The sequence below is a fragment of the Mesocricetus auratus genome, unplaced genomic scaffold (genome assembly GCF_017639785.1).
Source record: "Mesocricetus auratus isolate SY011 unplaced genomic scaffold, BCM_Maur_2.0 Super-Scaffold_100676, whole genome shotgun sequence".
Lineage (NCBI taxonomy): Eukaryota > Metazoa > Chordata > Mammalia > Rodentia > Cricetidae > Mesocricetus > Mesocricetus auratus.
In genome coordinates, this window is record NW_024429266.1 from 133,355,986 (window position 1) to 133,373,060 (window position 17,075).

The window sequence follows — 17,075 nt, forward strand, 5'->3', positions numbered from 1 at the left end:
GGCTCCCTGGATGTCACTTCAGTCTGTGAGCTTCTGTGAGCCAAGATTAGTTGATTCTGTGAGTTTTCTTGTGGTGTCCTTGACTCCTCTGGCTCCTACAATCCTTCCTCCCTTCTGTAGGATTCCTTGAGTACTGCCTAATGTTTGACTATGGGTCTCTGCATCTATTTCCTTTTTTATTGCTATTATTATTATTATTTTCCATTCATGTTTGGTTCTATCATAGGTCTCTGAGCTATCCATCATCTGGGTCCTGGTGCTCTAGGCAGTGTCAGAGGTAGGCTCCCTCTTATGGCATGGGTCTCAAGCTGAAACATTCATTGGTTGACCACTCCCACAATTTCTGTGACGGCTTTACCCCAGCACATCCTCATAGGCAGTACAGATTGAAGGTCAAAGGTTATATGGCTGGGTTGTTGTCCCAATCCCGCACTGGAAGTAAGTCTTGCCTGGTTACACGAGATTGACAGTTCAGACTGTGTATCCCCTATTTCTAGGAGTCTTCACTAGGGTTATCCTTGTAGATTTCCAGGAATTTCCATTACACGAGGTTTCTATCTCACCCTGAAATGCCACACTTTTCCAGTCATCTCTTCCAGCACTCTCCCCCCAACCTGATCCCTCCTGTTCCCATCACCACCTCCCCATTCAGATCCCTCCCCCCATCCACTAGCAAAATCTATTCTATTTCCCGTTCACAGTGAGATTCATGTACCCTCCTTGAGCACTCCTTGCTACTTAGCCTCTCTGTGTCTGTGGATTGTAGCCTGATTATCCTTTACAGTTAATAGCCACTTATGGGCGAGTGTATACTATGCGTGTTTTTCTGGGTCTCGGTTACCTTACTCAAGATAATCTTTTGTAGTTCATCCATTTGCCTGCAAATTTTGTGGTGTTTTTTTGTTTTGTTTTTTGATTTTTTTGTTGTTGTTGTTGTTTTGGTTTTTTTAACAGCTGAGTAATACTTCATTGTGTAAATGTACCACATTTTCTTTATCCATTCTTCAGTTGAGGGATATCTAGGTTGTTTCCAGGTTCTGGCTATTATAAGTAATGCTGCTATGAACATAGCTGAGCAAGTGTCCTTGTGGTATGATTGGGCATCCTTTGGGTATATGCCCAAGAGTGGTATTGCTGGGTCTTGAAGTAGATTAATTCCCAATTTTCTGAGGAATCACCATATTGATTTCCAAAGTAGCTGTACAAGTTTACATTCCCACCAGCAATGGAGGAGTGCTCCCCTTTCTCTACATCCTCTCCAGCATAAGCTGTCATCAGTGTTTTTGATCTTAGCCACTCTGACAGGTCTAAGATGGAATCTCAGAGTTGTTTTGAGTTGCATTTCCCTGATGGATAAGGATGTTGAACATTTCTTTAAGTGGTTCTCAGTCATTTGAGATTCTTCTGTTAAGAATTCTCTGTTTAGATCTGCACCCATTTTTCAATTGGATTATTTGGCTTTTTGAGTTCTAGTTTCTTAAGTTCTTTATATATTTTGGAAATCAGCCCTTGTAGGATATGGAGTTGAAGAAGATCTTTTCCCATTCTGTGGGCTGTTGTTTTGCCTATTGACACTTCCTTGGCCTTATAGAAGCCTTTCTGTTTCATGAGGTCCCATTTACTAATTGTCAATCTTAGTGTCTGTGCTATTGGTGTTATGTTCAGGAAGTTGTCTCCTGTGCCAGTGTGTTCAGTGTTTTATGTTGAGGTCTTTAATCCATTTGTACTTGAGTTTTGTGCAGAATGATAGATATGGACCTGTTTGCATTCTTCTATACGCCAACATCTAGTTATGCCAGCACCATTTGTTGATGATGCTTTCTTTTATTCCACTGTATAATTTTGGCTTTTTTTTGTCAAAAATCAGGTGTCCACAGGTGTGTGGATTTACATCTGAGTTTTGATTGGATTATGTTGATCCACCTGTCTGTTTTATGTCAATGCCGTCTGGTAAAGGCAGGGCTTGGTTACGGGGCTCAGGCTCATCTTAAACTCTTAGTAGCTCTTTCTTTTTCTTTTTAGTTTTTCAAGACAGGGCTTCTCTGTGTAGCTTTGTAGACCAGGCTGGCTTTGAACTCACAGGAATCCACCTGCCTCTACCTCTGCCTCCCGAGTGCTGGGATTAAAGGCGTGCGCCACCACCGCCTAACTCTTAGTAGCTCTTTTAACATCTTTTTAAAAAACATGTATTTATGTGTGTGGCTGTAGATGCATACATGACACAGCACACACGTAGCGGTCATAGGACAGCTTGCAGAAGTTGGCTCTTTCCATTCCAGGGATTGAACTCAGGTTTTTGAGCTTATGGAACACTTTTCCCTGCTCAGCCAGCTCACTACTCCCACCCTTCTGGAAAAACAAAACAAAAACAAACAAACAAAAAAACCCAGTAGCATCAAAAACCAGTTTAACCCTGTCAGATTGCTCCACTTTTCTGAAGGTCTAGCAAGATGCCCCTCCCTCTTCTTGTGGTGTGTGCAGCTTACCATGGAGGGCTTGAGGTGGGGCACAACACCAAGAGAGATGGAAAGTGGACAAACAGGAGGTCCTCAGAGCCACAGCAGACGGCCCTAGTTTGTATATGCTGTACACCATGGACTGGATTGCAGATGGGCACCACACCCCTGGCTTTACACGTGGGCAGATTTGAGTGACCATGCATGTATAGTCTCAGGAGAGTGAACCCTGTTGGCTTCACTGGTTACGTCCAGCACCTGGAAACCAAATGGTACCCTGCCCTGGTCCTTGCCTGTCAGACTCGTATTCTCAGTTGTACTGTGCCCAAGTGGCATTCATTCTGCAGGGGAGAGAGAGCAGCTACGAAGCTGTGGAGTTTGTGGTTTTGTGGGGGTTTTGTTTGTTTGTTTGTTTTTTACTTAAAATTGTCATTTAATGTGCCTGTTGTTAACAAGACCAGTAGTAGTCTCTGAAGAGATGTTTAGGTATATTGAAAGTGTGGTTCAGATTGAAATTTCACATTAAAAAAAAAAAAGGTGAGGCCGGGCGTTGGTGGCACACGCCTTTAATCCCAGCACTCGGGAGGCAGAGGCAGATCTCTGTGAGTTCGAGGCCAGCCTGGTCTACAGAGTGAGTTCCAGGACAGCCTCCAAAACAATACAGAGAAACCCTGTCTCGAAAAACCAAATATATATATATATATATATGTGCATATATATATATATATATATTTGAGGAGAGGCTGGCGTGTTGTGTTAGTTTAGGCTTGGTCTGAGTGAGCGGTGGAGTGATTTGAACTTGGCCCACTCATCTGTGAGGGAGCCAGAGTCCAGTGATCACCCTGGGGACAGTGTTCCTTGCAGTATGACTAATAATCGTGGCCCAGTTCCTCACCCTGCTGAGCTGCACCACCTCCCTTCCCACAGGCCACCCCAAAAATATCAGAGATGAAAAAACTGAAGTCTCCACCAGTGTCCACTGCTATGACCAAGATGATATACTACTAGTTAAATAGATCTGAAACTGCCCAACCTTTCCATCCTAACAGTGGGTGAGTATGAAAGCCCACAGTAGGTCTTACTCCTTTGGACTGTTCTCAGAGTTAGACCATTTGCACCGTAATTCATTTTGGGGTGTTCTGTCACCCTAGTTAGTTCTTCAGAGCCCTTTATAATCAGTTCTCAACTAATTCCACTCAGAGCCCAGGTGTCCACTACCTGACCGAGGTTTCCCTAAAGCACACTTAGGTTTTGTCTGCTCTGAATCACAGTAAGGCTGTGGACAGGTAACTTGTACCTCAGTTGTGTCAGGCACTAGGCAAAATGCTTTGGTCCTCAAAGGGAGGAAGAGGCCGGTGCGCAATTACACATGTGCAAACAAGCATTTCTATGGTAACCGTCCTCGGATCCCAAGAGCTGTAGTAGAGCTAGGCTCCTCTGCATATTTAGTTAACTTGAAGTTCTTTGACCTAACCACCCCCTCTCCTGAAATGATAATGAGGATGGAATTTCGTTGTGTTTCTAAGAAACGTGGTCCTTCAAGTTAAGGAGTGGAAATGACGTGGAGATTTTGCTGAGGGAGTTATTTTGACCCTATTCCCCTTCAGTGAACGTTCATGTGTTGTGTGTGTTTCAAGGCAAATTGTCACATCATTCAACAGCTGGACCTTCAAGATGTCTTTCTTCTTCATTGTTGGTAGTTTGCAGCTCAACCTGGAGACTTTGAAGAACTAAAGCCTTTATTTCCACCCTAGAATTTACATGGTATCTTGTGTTTTACAAGAGTAGCATTAACTCTCTGCACCCCAAGGTCACCTGGATGATGCCATCCAGGCTAAGGGCTGGCGCCTGCCAGTCAGCCCTCCTTGGCTTGACTGCCATGCTCCCCACTGCTTCCTCGAAGCACCCCAGTTCCTGAAAGTGAGCTGTTCCTTCTTTGAATGAGTTTTTTTTTCTTTTCTGTGAACCCGGTGTAGGGAAAGGTGGTGAGACGCTCAGATATGTTGTAGATTGAAAAGGTTACCCCACGCGATTGCAGACACGCTGATGGCTCAGCCTGGCTTTTAAACAATGGAAGTGGGGGGACCTGTGGTGACTGCAGCATCTCCAGTGTCATTTAGGCATGCATGCTTGCTCCCTCAGGTTTCCTGTGAGGCAGGCACAGGGAGAGTCACTGCAGAGGGTGACAGCTGGGCCTTGGGCTCTGTTCACAGTATCCTAGATTAAATTTGAAGCCTGAAATGGAATGCTTTGCCAGGACAGGGAATGGAATGACATTTCACTCCTCTCCAAAGGAAACTTCTAAAGAAAAGATTTGGCAGCATGAGAGAGCTGTGCACATGCTTCTAACTTGCTTACGACCTCCTTCCTGTCTGGACAGAGACGCCTCCCTCAGTCTCCTGGTACTGTGCAGATGTTCCTTTGCATCATGGGTGATTTGTGAACCCATGTGCTGGGCTTGTATCCTAGGGGCAAACTGGACCTTGGGGGCTCCAAAAACGGCTGTTTATGACCACCAGACCTGGAGTCTATAGAGGTGAATGACAATAGTGTCAGGGCCCTTCTGTGTGCTTTAAGGCCCCCATCAGGCGGAGCCTCACCTGCTTGGCATCTGTGAGAATACAGGGTCATGGTGGGTTCTTTGCCTGGCTCTCTGACTGATCCTGGGGGAAGATGCCTGTCCATATGTGAAGCGCTGTTCTCTGGAGTATACACTTTACTGTGGTTGTATACGCTGCTATTTCAAGCCTTGCCATAAGCAGCCTACATCAGTGATTTATTCTGCTGGTTATGCCACCTTGAAACCACAAAGGGAACTCAGTAGTGACTTTTTCTTAAGGTGACACAGGCTATAAGACTTTCAGTTCCCCTTTTCCAAAGTGGAGTCAGCTACTAAAATGCATGTGCTGTGCCCTTTATAGGCACCCACATGCACCCACATATATACACACAGAATAAAGTATAATAAAAAAGTAGAGTAAAAATAGTAAGACTGAGGAAAACAGCTGAAGTAATGTTTACAACTACAACACTAAGAATATATGTGATACACTGACAGGTTTAAAGACAAGACAAAGGAAGGACAGGACCTCATGCCACACATCTACATTTACTCACGTGCACACGAGAGGAAGCTGCATCTGAGCATTCTGTGGGGCAGGCAAAGCTGCTGAACACAATAGAGAGTATGAAGATGCAGGGACAGCACGAGGGGGTTCTTCTGGCTTCACCTTCAGAGCTGTTCTTTGCTGATAGGAACCATTAGCTCTGTGGAAGTGCACATGAGTCAGCAAGTCCTGTGTGTCAGGATACTTGTTCCCTGATAACACTGAAAGTCATTTATCTTCCAGACTGCCCAAAGCCCATTAACCCTACTGATAAACAAGACTGGGTCTTACCCTGCTAGATAGAAAATATGAAGCTCTTTATATTGTTGTGGTAAAAATAAATAAACAAACAAAACACATAACACAGTTTACCATCTTAACCATTAGAGTGCAGTGTTAAGCCAACCAAAGCTTTGCAACATACAAAGAAAACAAACCACTACGCTACGTTACCAGCCCTGATTCAGCATGGTGAAACAGGCCTCTAGAACTTCCGCTTTTGTTTGTGTATGTGTGTCTGTCTGTCTGTCTGTCTGTCCGTACCATAGCATAGTATGGAGGGCGGAGGATCATCTTTGGGAGTCAACTTCCTCCTTCCATCACATGGGTCCCAGAGATGGAACTCAGGTTGCATCATCGGGGTTGGTACCAGCCACCTTGACCTACAGAGCCATCTTGCTGACCCCCTAGAACCTTTCAATGTGGGAAACTGAAATGCCATGCCTGTTAGACACATTTCCTCTCCATCTCCTTGTTCCTGGTTCCCACCATCCTGCTTTGTGCTCCTGTAAATCTGACCACTTTACACACTGCAGGTTAAGTGCAGTCTTCTTAATGCCTGTCTTCATGTGACTGGTTTGTCTCACTGCCATAATGAAATCAGTGCCCTAGTAGAGTTTTTATTTTTGTCATGTGATGTGACCTCCTGGTTCCCTCCTGTTCCTGAGCAAGAACTAGCCCTAAAAGGCCAGTGTTCTGTTTTACCAGATTGTAATCAACAAGGGAGTGACCCCAGGCATCACAGGACTGAGTGTCTACAGTGTTATCTCTAATGTTGGAGAGGTTCTAAAGCCCGTGTTGGTCTTCCCCTTTCAGAGAGCTCAAAGATATGCTCAGCAAGTCCTACAGAAGGAATGCCGGCCCAAGTTTGCGAAGAAAGCCATGGCTCAGTTATTTGAGCACAGGTACAGCATGAACTTGGAGCCCTTTGTGCAGAAAGTCCCAAGGGCCAGTGAAGCCGAACTCAAATATGACCCTCCTTTTGGATTCCGGAAGTACTCCAGTAAAGTCCAGAGCCTCTTGGATTTGCTCCCTGAGCGTGACTTCCCTGAACACTTGAGAGCCAAGCACTGCAGGCGCTGCGTGGTTGTCGGGAACGGAGGCATCCTTCATGGACTAGAGCTGGGCCACGCCCTTAACCAGTTTGATGTGGTTATAAGGTATCTGCACTCAAAACCAGCCTTTCTCTAGAATTTGGTCTCATACTCTGGGCCAATGCAGCTCTCCGGACAGAGAGGAACCCTGGATGCTCTCAGCATCCCTGCTTCTACTCTTGAAACTAAAGCACAAATGGCCAGGTGTCCCAAACTATTTATTGGTTGTCCTGGATTCAAGGATGTGGGCTGGTGTCACTTGCTAAGCCTTTCAGAAGAGGGAGGTTGCAAGGCTGGGAGGACTTGGTAAACAGTACGTTAGTTAGGTGGGGCTACAGGATGGTGCGGAACAGGAGGACCTGCTTAAGACACAGAGGACCTGGCTTAAGACACAGAGTGAGCCCTGGAAGGCGGTGCTGGCTAAGATAGACTCCTCTAGGGTAGCTAGAACTCAACACAAGCAGTAGACAGCCATCCTAGAGTTCTCTGCTTTTGTTTGTTTTGTTTTTTTTGTTTTTTGAGACAGGGTTTCTCTGTGGAACTAGCTCTTGTAGACCAGGCTGGCCTCGAACTCACAGAGATTCACCTGTCTCTTCCTCCCAAGTGCCAGGCTATGGGAGGAAGCCCCACCCATCCAGGGTAGGGACAGGCTATGGGAAGGAGCCCCAGCCATCCAGGGGTGCAGGGACAGGCTATGGGAAGGATGGGGATAGGAGAACAGGTGATAACAGTGCAGACTTCGGTTCTAGGACAGAGGTAGCTAGAGGAGGTTACACATCAAGTGGCTTTGAGGGACAGTGGTGAGTGTCTTCTCAGAAGGGATTCAGTTGGGGATGGCTGAGTGAGAAACCCTACCTGGTGTGGGGACAGGGTTAAGACAGCTGGGAGGGGCCAGAAAAGAGACTTGATATCCTGGGGTGGCAGGGTTGGGGCATGACATAAAGGACAGGAGACTTCTATGCACCAGAGACAGTGAAGGGTGCTTGGAACCTGGTTAGAAAGAGAAAGATTGGTTAAGAAGCATTTTTTTCATAATTTTGTGGTAATAGTACAAATAATTCCCATTTACCTTCTCCCAGATTTCCTGTTGACCACACTCCACCCATTTGCATTATTTCCCCTGTATCTGTACAGATGTTCTTAGCTTTTGAGGAGGCTTCCACCTGTACACCCAGCATACATTTCCATCAGGAATGCATTAAGGGGCAAGGGAGATAGCTCGGTGCATAGGCTCTTGCCTCAGGACTGGAATTCAGGTCTCCGGTGCTTGAGTAAATGCCAGGCAGGTGTGACCTGTAGATTCCATGCTCTGGAACTCCAGGCTCAGAAGGCAGAGGCAGGGGATCCCCTGGGCAGGCTGGCTAGCTAGACTAGCCATACTGGTGAGCTTTGACTCCAATAGAGAGACCTTGTTTCAATCAGTAAGATGGAGAGCATTTGAGGAAGACTCTCCATGTCAACCCATTAGTGCATATGAGGGTAGGGAGGAGTAGGACTGCATTGACTCCACCTAACCTACTACACACTAGGACTGCATTGACTCCACCTAACCTACCACACGGTAGGATGCCAGTCATTTCCTCTCGGGATCCACCTGCCTGCCACTTGTGGCATCGTAAAAGGTTTCATGCCACAAATGGTGGCAGCCCAGGAAGAGAACAAAATCCAAAGTTCGGAATTGGGTTCTGTCAAATGCACATTGCTTTGAAAAATTTTAAGGTGAGCCAGTGAAGGTTAGATACTCTCTGCTAAGCCCTTTTTGCAAGTTGCAAATAGCAAGCCCTAAGAACTCGAGTGCACTTTTCCTGAGAACAGGGACATGATACTCAGGATCAGAAAGTTAACATAATACAATTAATAAATTGTATCCGTGCATTAATACTTACAGATCTAATCTACAGACTTTATCGATTTACGTCAATAATGCCCTTCCTTTTAAAAACCAGAAGAAAGAAAACCGTCTGTCCCGGTGGCGCTCCTGCTTCTGCATTCCATTGTCCTATTGAGCAGCCAGCATTAGTAAGCATGGGATGAGGTGTTTAAGATCTGGAAGAAGTAGCGTGAGATAGCAAGGCTAGACACAACTGTGTGTCTGATATTTTTATGAGATTTCAGAAGGTCATAACTAGCTGGGCACAGTGGCATAGCTCTGTAACTCCAAGTGCTCAGGAGACTTTGGGATTCTGGCAATAACTCTTCATTATCTGAGCAAACAGGAGATTTTCAAAGAAAGAAAATTCCAGAAAAGCCCCAAATGCCGCATTTGGATTAGCTTCAAATACTGGGATATGACAGAACTGCTTAAGTTGACAGTCTAGGGTTATATATAGTGGACTTCATGCTGCCCTCAGCCAGTGGCCCAAAGGTCAACATTATGTAGCGCACCAAGACCCCTGGGAGGGAATCCTAATCCAACAATGTCCTGGTTTATGGAGTTCATGGAGTACATGGTGTGACAAGATGGTTAATGACTTCCTTTGTCAATTGTTCCTTTTTGTTTGACTAGGTTAAACAGTGCACCAATTGAGGGTTATTCTGAACACGTTGGGAATAAAACTACCATAAGGATGACTTACCCAGAGGGTGCGCCGCTGTCAGACGTGGAATACTACGGCAATGACTTGTTTGTCACTGTTTTATTTAAGAGCGTTGATTTCAAGTGGCTTCAAGCAATGTTAAAAAATGAAACCGTGGTAAGCACTCACAGCTCTTCTGGAAATCTGGCATTGGTAAAAGTGAGGGCATCTTAGATCTCAATTATGAACCTTTAGTTTTAAATAGACACAGCAGAATGTGGACTTTGTGTTATCTTTGAAATTATATCCTCCCTCTTCGTAGAAACCCCTCAGAGCTCTTCTGCATGTTTTCTTTCGGAGCCTGATAAGAGTTGGCACGCAGGACAGAAAGTGCAGCTCAGCCTGTGGAGTGCTTGCCTAGTGTGCATACGGCCTTCGTTCAGTCTCCAGTACCACGTAAAACTAGCTGTACACACCTATATTCTCAGCTCTTGGGAGGTGGAGGCAGCAGGATAACCTCCAGGCCATCCTCAGTTACAGAGAGTTTGAGGCCAGCCTGGGCTACATGAGACAAACAAATAAGTAAACCAGAGCTATGAAAAGAATTTTGTATGAAAATGGTGGTCATTACTAAAAGGGAATGTCAACTTTAAGACCACACTTCCTGTTCTGGGGTTGGTTGACTTGTTCTCTGGACATGGACTTGAATGAAGTGAGATTTGCCTGGATGAATGTAAACTTGCTGAAGGTTCTACGTAATCATCCCAGAGATGTTTTTAAAATGCTGTAGGCAGGATCCTCTCATTGGAGTAAATCCAAAGCATTCTTGAAGGGCAGAGGCAGAGACCTCCACTCGGTCAGATTTCTCTTGTTGGTCTTTCTGGGACTCAATTAATGTTACTTTGTAGTTCTGTCCATTAAAGTGAAATACTTTTCAGAGCTCAGTTACCAAGCTGAAGCTGATCACAATAGCTATTTCCAAAACTAAGAGGATAGGGCCCACGGAGATGACTCAGAGGGTAAAGGTGTCTGCCACCATGCCTGACAACCCAGGTTTAATCCCTGGGAGCTGCATGGTAGAAAGAGATGATCTCCAGAGGTCATCCTCCGGCCTCCATGCATGTGCTGTGATGACCACACACACACACACACACACACACGGCATGGTTAAATATACTTTTTTAAATTAGTATGCTGTGCTGTGTGATGAAACAGTTTATATGTCCAGAGCCCAGTCCTCTGCAGATTATTGAGATCTTATGGATTTGCTATTGTGTAGAATTTCTGATGGGAAAATGAAGTGACCTTTAGTCAGTTGCTAAACAACCTTATGAGACTAAGAGATAAAGTCAGTGGAAATTGGGTACGAGGTAAGAGCCCATCCAACACGGCACTCAGAACACTTACTACCCTTAAATCGGGCTGTTAATTGGCCTTCCCTGGAACACGGTGGCCATGGACTGTAAAAGAGACACCCTGGCTCAGGTCATCCTTTAGGAATTTCTTCCACAAGCTGACTCTGTCGTTTCTGTTCAGGTCTGCACCACCTATGCAAATTGCAAGTTTCAGGGTTACATTATTGGGTTGAAGTACTGGATTTCCATGCATTTAGATGACTATACTCCAGGGTGCAAGGTACAAGGCCACCCGGAGTTATGTCCGTGGCCTTGGCATAGTTAACAATGAATGCCTTCCCACCCTCTGCAGACAGGATAACATGGCTAAGCATCCCTAATGATTGCTCGCATTCTTTCCTCAGCCATTTTGGGTTCGGCTCTTCTTTTGGAAGCAGGTGGCAGAAAAAATCCCACTCGAAGCAAAACACTTCAGGATTCTGAACCCAGTTATCATCAAGGAAACTGCCTTTGACATCCTTCAGTACTCAGAGCCTCAGCTGAGGTTCTGGGGCCAAGATAAGGTATTTTTGTTACTGCTCAACTAACTGTCCGCTGTGTACAAGAGACAATGTGTTCAAGTTTTGTGTGGGCTCATCTGTACCACTAGAGGCATCTCTGGTAGGGAAGCCTACTCATTGACCAGACAAGCCCATGTGTGATTGTCAGTACACCCCTTGGTGCCGGGGTTCCTTGTGGTTGAATCAGCCGTCTTCCTCGGTGTACCCTTCAGTATGGTGACACTTATGTTACTAAGATGTTAATTAAGGTATCTTTGTCCCAGGACCACATTCAACTGCCAGTCACCAAGAGAGGTTTTTTGTTAATCTACAAAGGTTCTGTATATTTCATCTCTACAGGATACTAAGAATTGGTCCTTACCAGTACTTCACAGGTGATGAATGAAGTCTGCCCTCTATGACAGTGCTTTTCAGTCTGGCCCCGCCCCAGACAGTCAGACATCATTTGGTCAGGGTTGTGGTCTATACGTGGAGATTTTCAAAATCACCCAGATGGTTTACCTCACAGCCTAGTTTGAGAACCTTTGTGTTCTAGGTTTCCATTAGGGAGGTTGTTAACCTGCAGTTAGTACAGGCTGCCAGAAGGGGTGGTGTGAAGAATGCTCTTATCGTAGCTTGGCCTGTGTCTTTAAAACATTTAAGACCTGTATGGAAATCCTTCTTAAAACAAGATTTAACACATGTATGATCAAGTAAACATGCTCGAAATACAAACAAGTATTTCTTGAGCTAAAAAAAATGAGCCTGAATAAATAAAAAGGATGGGACTATAGACATGACTGAGCACTTACAGCTGAGAACACTGACTGCTCTTACAGAGGACCTGAGCTCTGTTCCCAGCACTTACATCAGGTGGCTCCCAACTGTCTGTAACTCCTGTTCCAGGCATCTGGTACCCTCCTGTGACCCCCTTCGGTACACACACACACACACACACACACACACACACACACACACACAGAGACAGACAGACACACATACACAGAGAGAGACACACACACAGACACAGAGAGAGAGACAGACAGACACACCCAGAGAGAGACACACACACACATACACAGAGAGAGAGAGAGAGAGAGAGAGAGAGAGAGAGAGAGAGAGAGAGAGAGAGAGCAAGCATACATTCACACATGCACATACACACACATAATAAAGATAAAAAACCTTTTTAAATTATCTCAGTGCTCAGGAAGTTAAGGCAGGTTCAAGGCCAGGCTTATCTACATAGTGAAACCCTGCTTCAAAAAGAATGGCATTAGTCCACCACCACAAGTTCACTGGCAAGGCCAGATACCCCTGCAGCTGAAGACAACATTAGCCAAATACTAGCACACTGACAGGGATTTTTTTGGGGGGGGGAGGGAACTGGGATATAGCTTAGTTGATAGAGTGCTTGATCAGCATTAATGAATCCAGTGCCCAGAACCACACAAATCAGGCATGTTGTTACATGTCTGTAATCCCAGCACCCAGGAGGTGGAGGCAGGAAGATCAAAATTCTAAGGTTATTCTCTATTTCATGGCAGGCTCAAAGCCAGCCTTGGTATGCTCTGAAAATCTCCATGTCAGACTTTCTCATGCATGTGCCCTCCTGTCATGTGGAGAAGTTTGTGGGCCTCGGAGCTGTTAGGTGCAAATGATACAAGTTGAGGAGGTTCTGGTCCTTTTTTTCAGAATCACATCCATTTATTTGGTGTGTTTGTGTTTGTGTGTGTATGTGTGCATGTGAGTGTGTGTGTGTGAGTGTGTGCATGTGTGTGCTCACATGCATGAGTGTGTGTGCATGTGAGTGTGTGTGAGTGTGTGCATGTGTGTGCTCACATGCATGAGTGAGTGTGTGTGTGTGCGTGTGAGTGTGTGTGTGTGTGAGTGTGTGCATGTGTGTGCTCACATGCATGAGTGTGTGTGTACATGCGAGTGTGTGTGAGTGTGTGCATGTGTGTGCTCACATGCATGAGTGAGTGTGTGTGTGTGTGTGTGTGTGTGTGTGTGTGTGTGTGTGTGTGTATTAGAGGAGAGCTTGCAGGAGTCAGTTCTCCCGTTCCACTTTGTTGGTCCTGGGAACTGAACTCAGGTACCTTTACCTGCTAAGCCTTCTTGGCAGCCCCTGCAGTCCTTTCTGATCTCTCCTCATGTGTTGCTTCCATGAACACTTGATTGTACACACAATTGCACAGGCACTGGTTGTGGATCCCTTGCGTGCCCCAGGCTGCATGCTAGCGGACACAGACAGTGCTGCACAGCTGTAGCCAGGGGGCGTCCTTGGCAGTCATCTCTCTTGGCCTGTTTACAAGCATGCAGACTGACTGCCATGGTCCTTTTTACACTGAGGTTGACTTTGAGAGTGGATACGCATGGAGCAGGAGGCAATGTAGAGTGAATGATGAGCTTCTGGGAGCACCCCTGACCCCAGAATCTGTGAGCGCTGGGGGAGTCCTGTGCCAGTTTACAGAAGAGGAATATTTATGGAAGCCACAGGCTTCAGCAAGATGAGAGACATTGAAAGCTATCCAAAAACAAATTCAGGTTGAACATCCTGAATCTGAAAATCAAAAACACTTTGATAGTTCACAGTACATCATGAGTAGAAAATTCCATACCTTGGCCTCATGTGACAGGTCATAATCAAAATGTAAATAGCGTTAACCAGGTGTTGGTGGCACACGCCTTTAATCCCAGCACTTGGGAGGCAGCGGCAGATGAGGCCAGCCTGGTCTACAGAGTGTGTCCAGGACAACCAGGACTACACAGAGAAACCCTGTCTTTAAAAAAAAAAAGTAAATAGACTAAAAATACTGTATAAAATTGTAGTACATGAACCAGGCATTGGTGGTGCACACCTCTAATCCCAGCACTCGGGAGGCAGAGGCAGGCGAATCTCTGTGAGTTCCAGGTCAGCCTCCAAAACAATACAGAGAAATCCTGTCTCAAAAAAAAACAAACAAAAAATTATAGTACATGTATAAGGCATTAGTGAAACACATGTGGGTCCTAGTTCTAAGACTGTGTATGAACAAGTACTCCAGAAACATCTGAAACAGTGCTGGGCTCACACGTTTTAGACACAGGAATCAGCCTGCAACTGGACCAGGAGGTTCTGTCAGCCACAGGCTCTCTGGACTCGCCTTACAGTGCAGTTTTTACCTCAGACTGAAAGAAGATCTAAAAAGCTGTGCCAGGGTCCCACATCCCAGGAGACATGGAAAGATGCTGCAGACAGAGGGCATGCCAACAGTGAGAAGCTAGGATGGGGTCAGCCTTGGGCCTGCTAGGCCACAGTTAGTTGAATCTATTTCGAAAGGAGTAAATGAAGCCAGGCAGAGAGACACCTGTGATTCAGCACTCCAGAGGCTGAAGCAGGAGGCCATGGTGTAGAGGCCAGCTTGGGTTACATGGAAAAACCCTGCCTTAAAAACACAAAACAGACAGGGATGACTGTGACAGTGCATGCTGGGTAACAAGTTCAGTCCCAGTCCCACATGGTGGAAGAGAACCAACTCCTGAAAGTTGTCCTCTGACCTCCAATCATGCACGGTGACTTGTGTGTCCAAGTGTGCATGGTGTGCACGCACACACACACACACACACCTTAAAAATATAAAAAGACAGTTAATTTAGTTAATGAAAATCTAAAAATCAAGGAAGAAACGCCCTTAATTCAGGTCTGGCATAGCTGCTGTGCATATGAAAATGGTCTAGGAACATCAGATGGTAACATTTAGTGGGACACTAGCAGCAAGTAGGGAAGGGGAGAAATGAGAATTTAATAAGGGGGTGTGTCCCACAGGAGGGATGGGCTCCAGAAACCATGCCCTGGGGAGGACCATGGACGGTCCTCTCAGGAGTAGACCGGATATATCTGACAACATACATACAAGTAACATACAGACTGAGCAGGTTATATTTAGGAATATACATGTATATACATATATGCATGCAATAACTATTAGTAAAAAGAAGAGACCATGAAATTTCAGGAGAGCAGGGAAGGGTGTGGGGGAGGGTTTGGAAGAAAGAAAGAGAAAGGGGAAATGTTGTAATTATAGTCTGAAAAATTAACAAATGGTTGGGTAAAGTGTTGCACACCTTTAATCCCAGCACTTGGTGGACAGAGGCAGGTAGATCTCTATGAGTTCCAGGACAGCCAGAGCTACATAGTGGAACTCTGTCTGGAAAACAAAAATAAAATTTAAAGTATTATTTTTTAAAAATGACTAACTGTAATAAATTTGCCTGTGTTCTTTTCAGAATATCCCCACAATTGGTGCCATTGCCATTGTCTTAGCCACGCATCTGTGCGATGAGGTCAGCTTGGCAGGTTTCGGGTATGACCTCAGCCGCCCCAGGATTCCTCTGCATTACTTCGACAGTCAGTGCATGGGCGCCATGAACTTTCAGGTCATGCACAATGTGACCACAGAGACCAGGTTCCTTCTGAAGTTGATCAAGGAGGGTGTGGTGAAGGACCTCAGCGGGGGCATCCATTGTGAATTTTGAGCACAGCAAACCTCAGTTAGAAGCACAGCTGAGAACTCTGGTGACCAACCTCCACTTGCGGCCACCGACTCTCGCAGCTGCTGTTTTTAAATTTTTAACTAAAAAAGAAGAAAAAAAGAACAACAACAAAAGTTTAGCTCCTACCACTTGTTTGCCCTATTTATTTGAAGTCAATGTTGGGTTTTGCACATTTTTGTAAGTTAATTTTAAGAACGGGATTGGAAAGACTTTTCAAAGAGAATCATATTTCTGGGATGATACTTTATTGTATTTTAAGGAAATAATTTAATTTGCAAAAACTGTACACATGTTGTCTGCACCGTGATTGCAGGTGGGAAGACAGGGGCCTCTGTCCCTTTGGTGATGGCCCTGAGTCTGGATTCTGCTGCTCTCTTTGGTAGACCTGATGGCAAAGGGCTCACTCATCACCACTGGCAGCCACAGGAGGTGGGGGCCACCAGACAAGTCCATAGCCCCTTTCTCCCAGTCCATCTTCTTCCAGAAGACTCATGGCAGTTAACCCGAGCACTGGCCTGGAGGATGCTGGCCGGAGGCCACTGTTTGCTGAGTGCCGAGATGTTGCCTTGGACTACAGAAGCTGTGTCTATCCCACACTGTCAGGACACTTTTAAACTTGCAGAGAATTTTTTTTTCTGCCCTTTCAAAGCACTAAGTGTTACTAAGACACTGCTGTTTGTCTGAGGTGGCACATCAAAATCATGACAAAACCTCAGTTATCCAGAGCCGTGGGGAAATGAGCCTCCCAGGGATCATCGTGTTTCTGAAGCACTGGAATGAACCCCCCCCCCCCCCCCTATTGTTATAACTTACTTATTTAAAGAAAAAAGAAAGAAAGAAAAGAAAAAAGGAAAGATTTCCAAATGCCTGACTGTGTATACCGAGTAATGTCAAAGAAAGAAAGAAGAATAAAAGCTATTGAGGAACTCCTGTGATCTGGTTACTTAGGAGTGTTTGTTCCTTCTTTTGTTCATTTTAGGAACATCTCTTTTCTCTGCTGAGTGGAAACCTCACCCTGAATGCTGCAAAATGAGGAACAGAGTGAGGGAGCCTAGCTCTCCTAGCTCTTTGATCCAAGTCACGGGGCGGCCCCTCTGGAGAGGAGATGGGTGTCTTAGTTAATATTCAACACAGTGACAAAATTCCATGACCAAGACGACTTATCATGATGAGGAACATGGGAGCAGGCAGGC

General features: G+C 45.5%; 1 protein-coding gene across 4 annotated transcripts in view; it reads left to right on the forward strand.

The window, feature by feature from the left end:
* St3gal5 (ST3 beta-galactoside alpha-2,3-sialyltransferase 5) overlaps nt 1–16,808 on the forward strand; it is a 47,963-nt gene extending 31,155 nt beyond the window's left edge. For 3 of the 4 annotated variants that reach the window (XM_005076092.4, XM_013117755.3, XM_013117754.3), the window contains exons 4-7: nt 6,659–7,002; nt 9,443–9,629; nt 11,212–11,370; nt 15,616–16,808. In XM_005076092.4, coding sequence (XP_005076149.1) covers nt 6,659–7,002; nt 9,443–9,629; nt 11,212–11,370; nt 15,616–15,864 — 939 coding nt within the window. In that variant the 3' untranslated portion in view covers nt 15,865–16,808. Of the gene's footprint in view, nt 1–3,383; nt 3,509–6,658; nt 7,003–9,442; nt 9,630–11,211; nt 11,371–15,615 lie in introns of all 4 variants that reach the window. The other variant, XM_040737687.1, reaches the window with a different exon arrangement.
* The last annotated feature ends 267 nt before the right edge of the window (nt 16,809–17,075 follow it).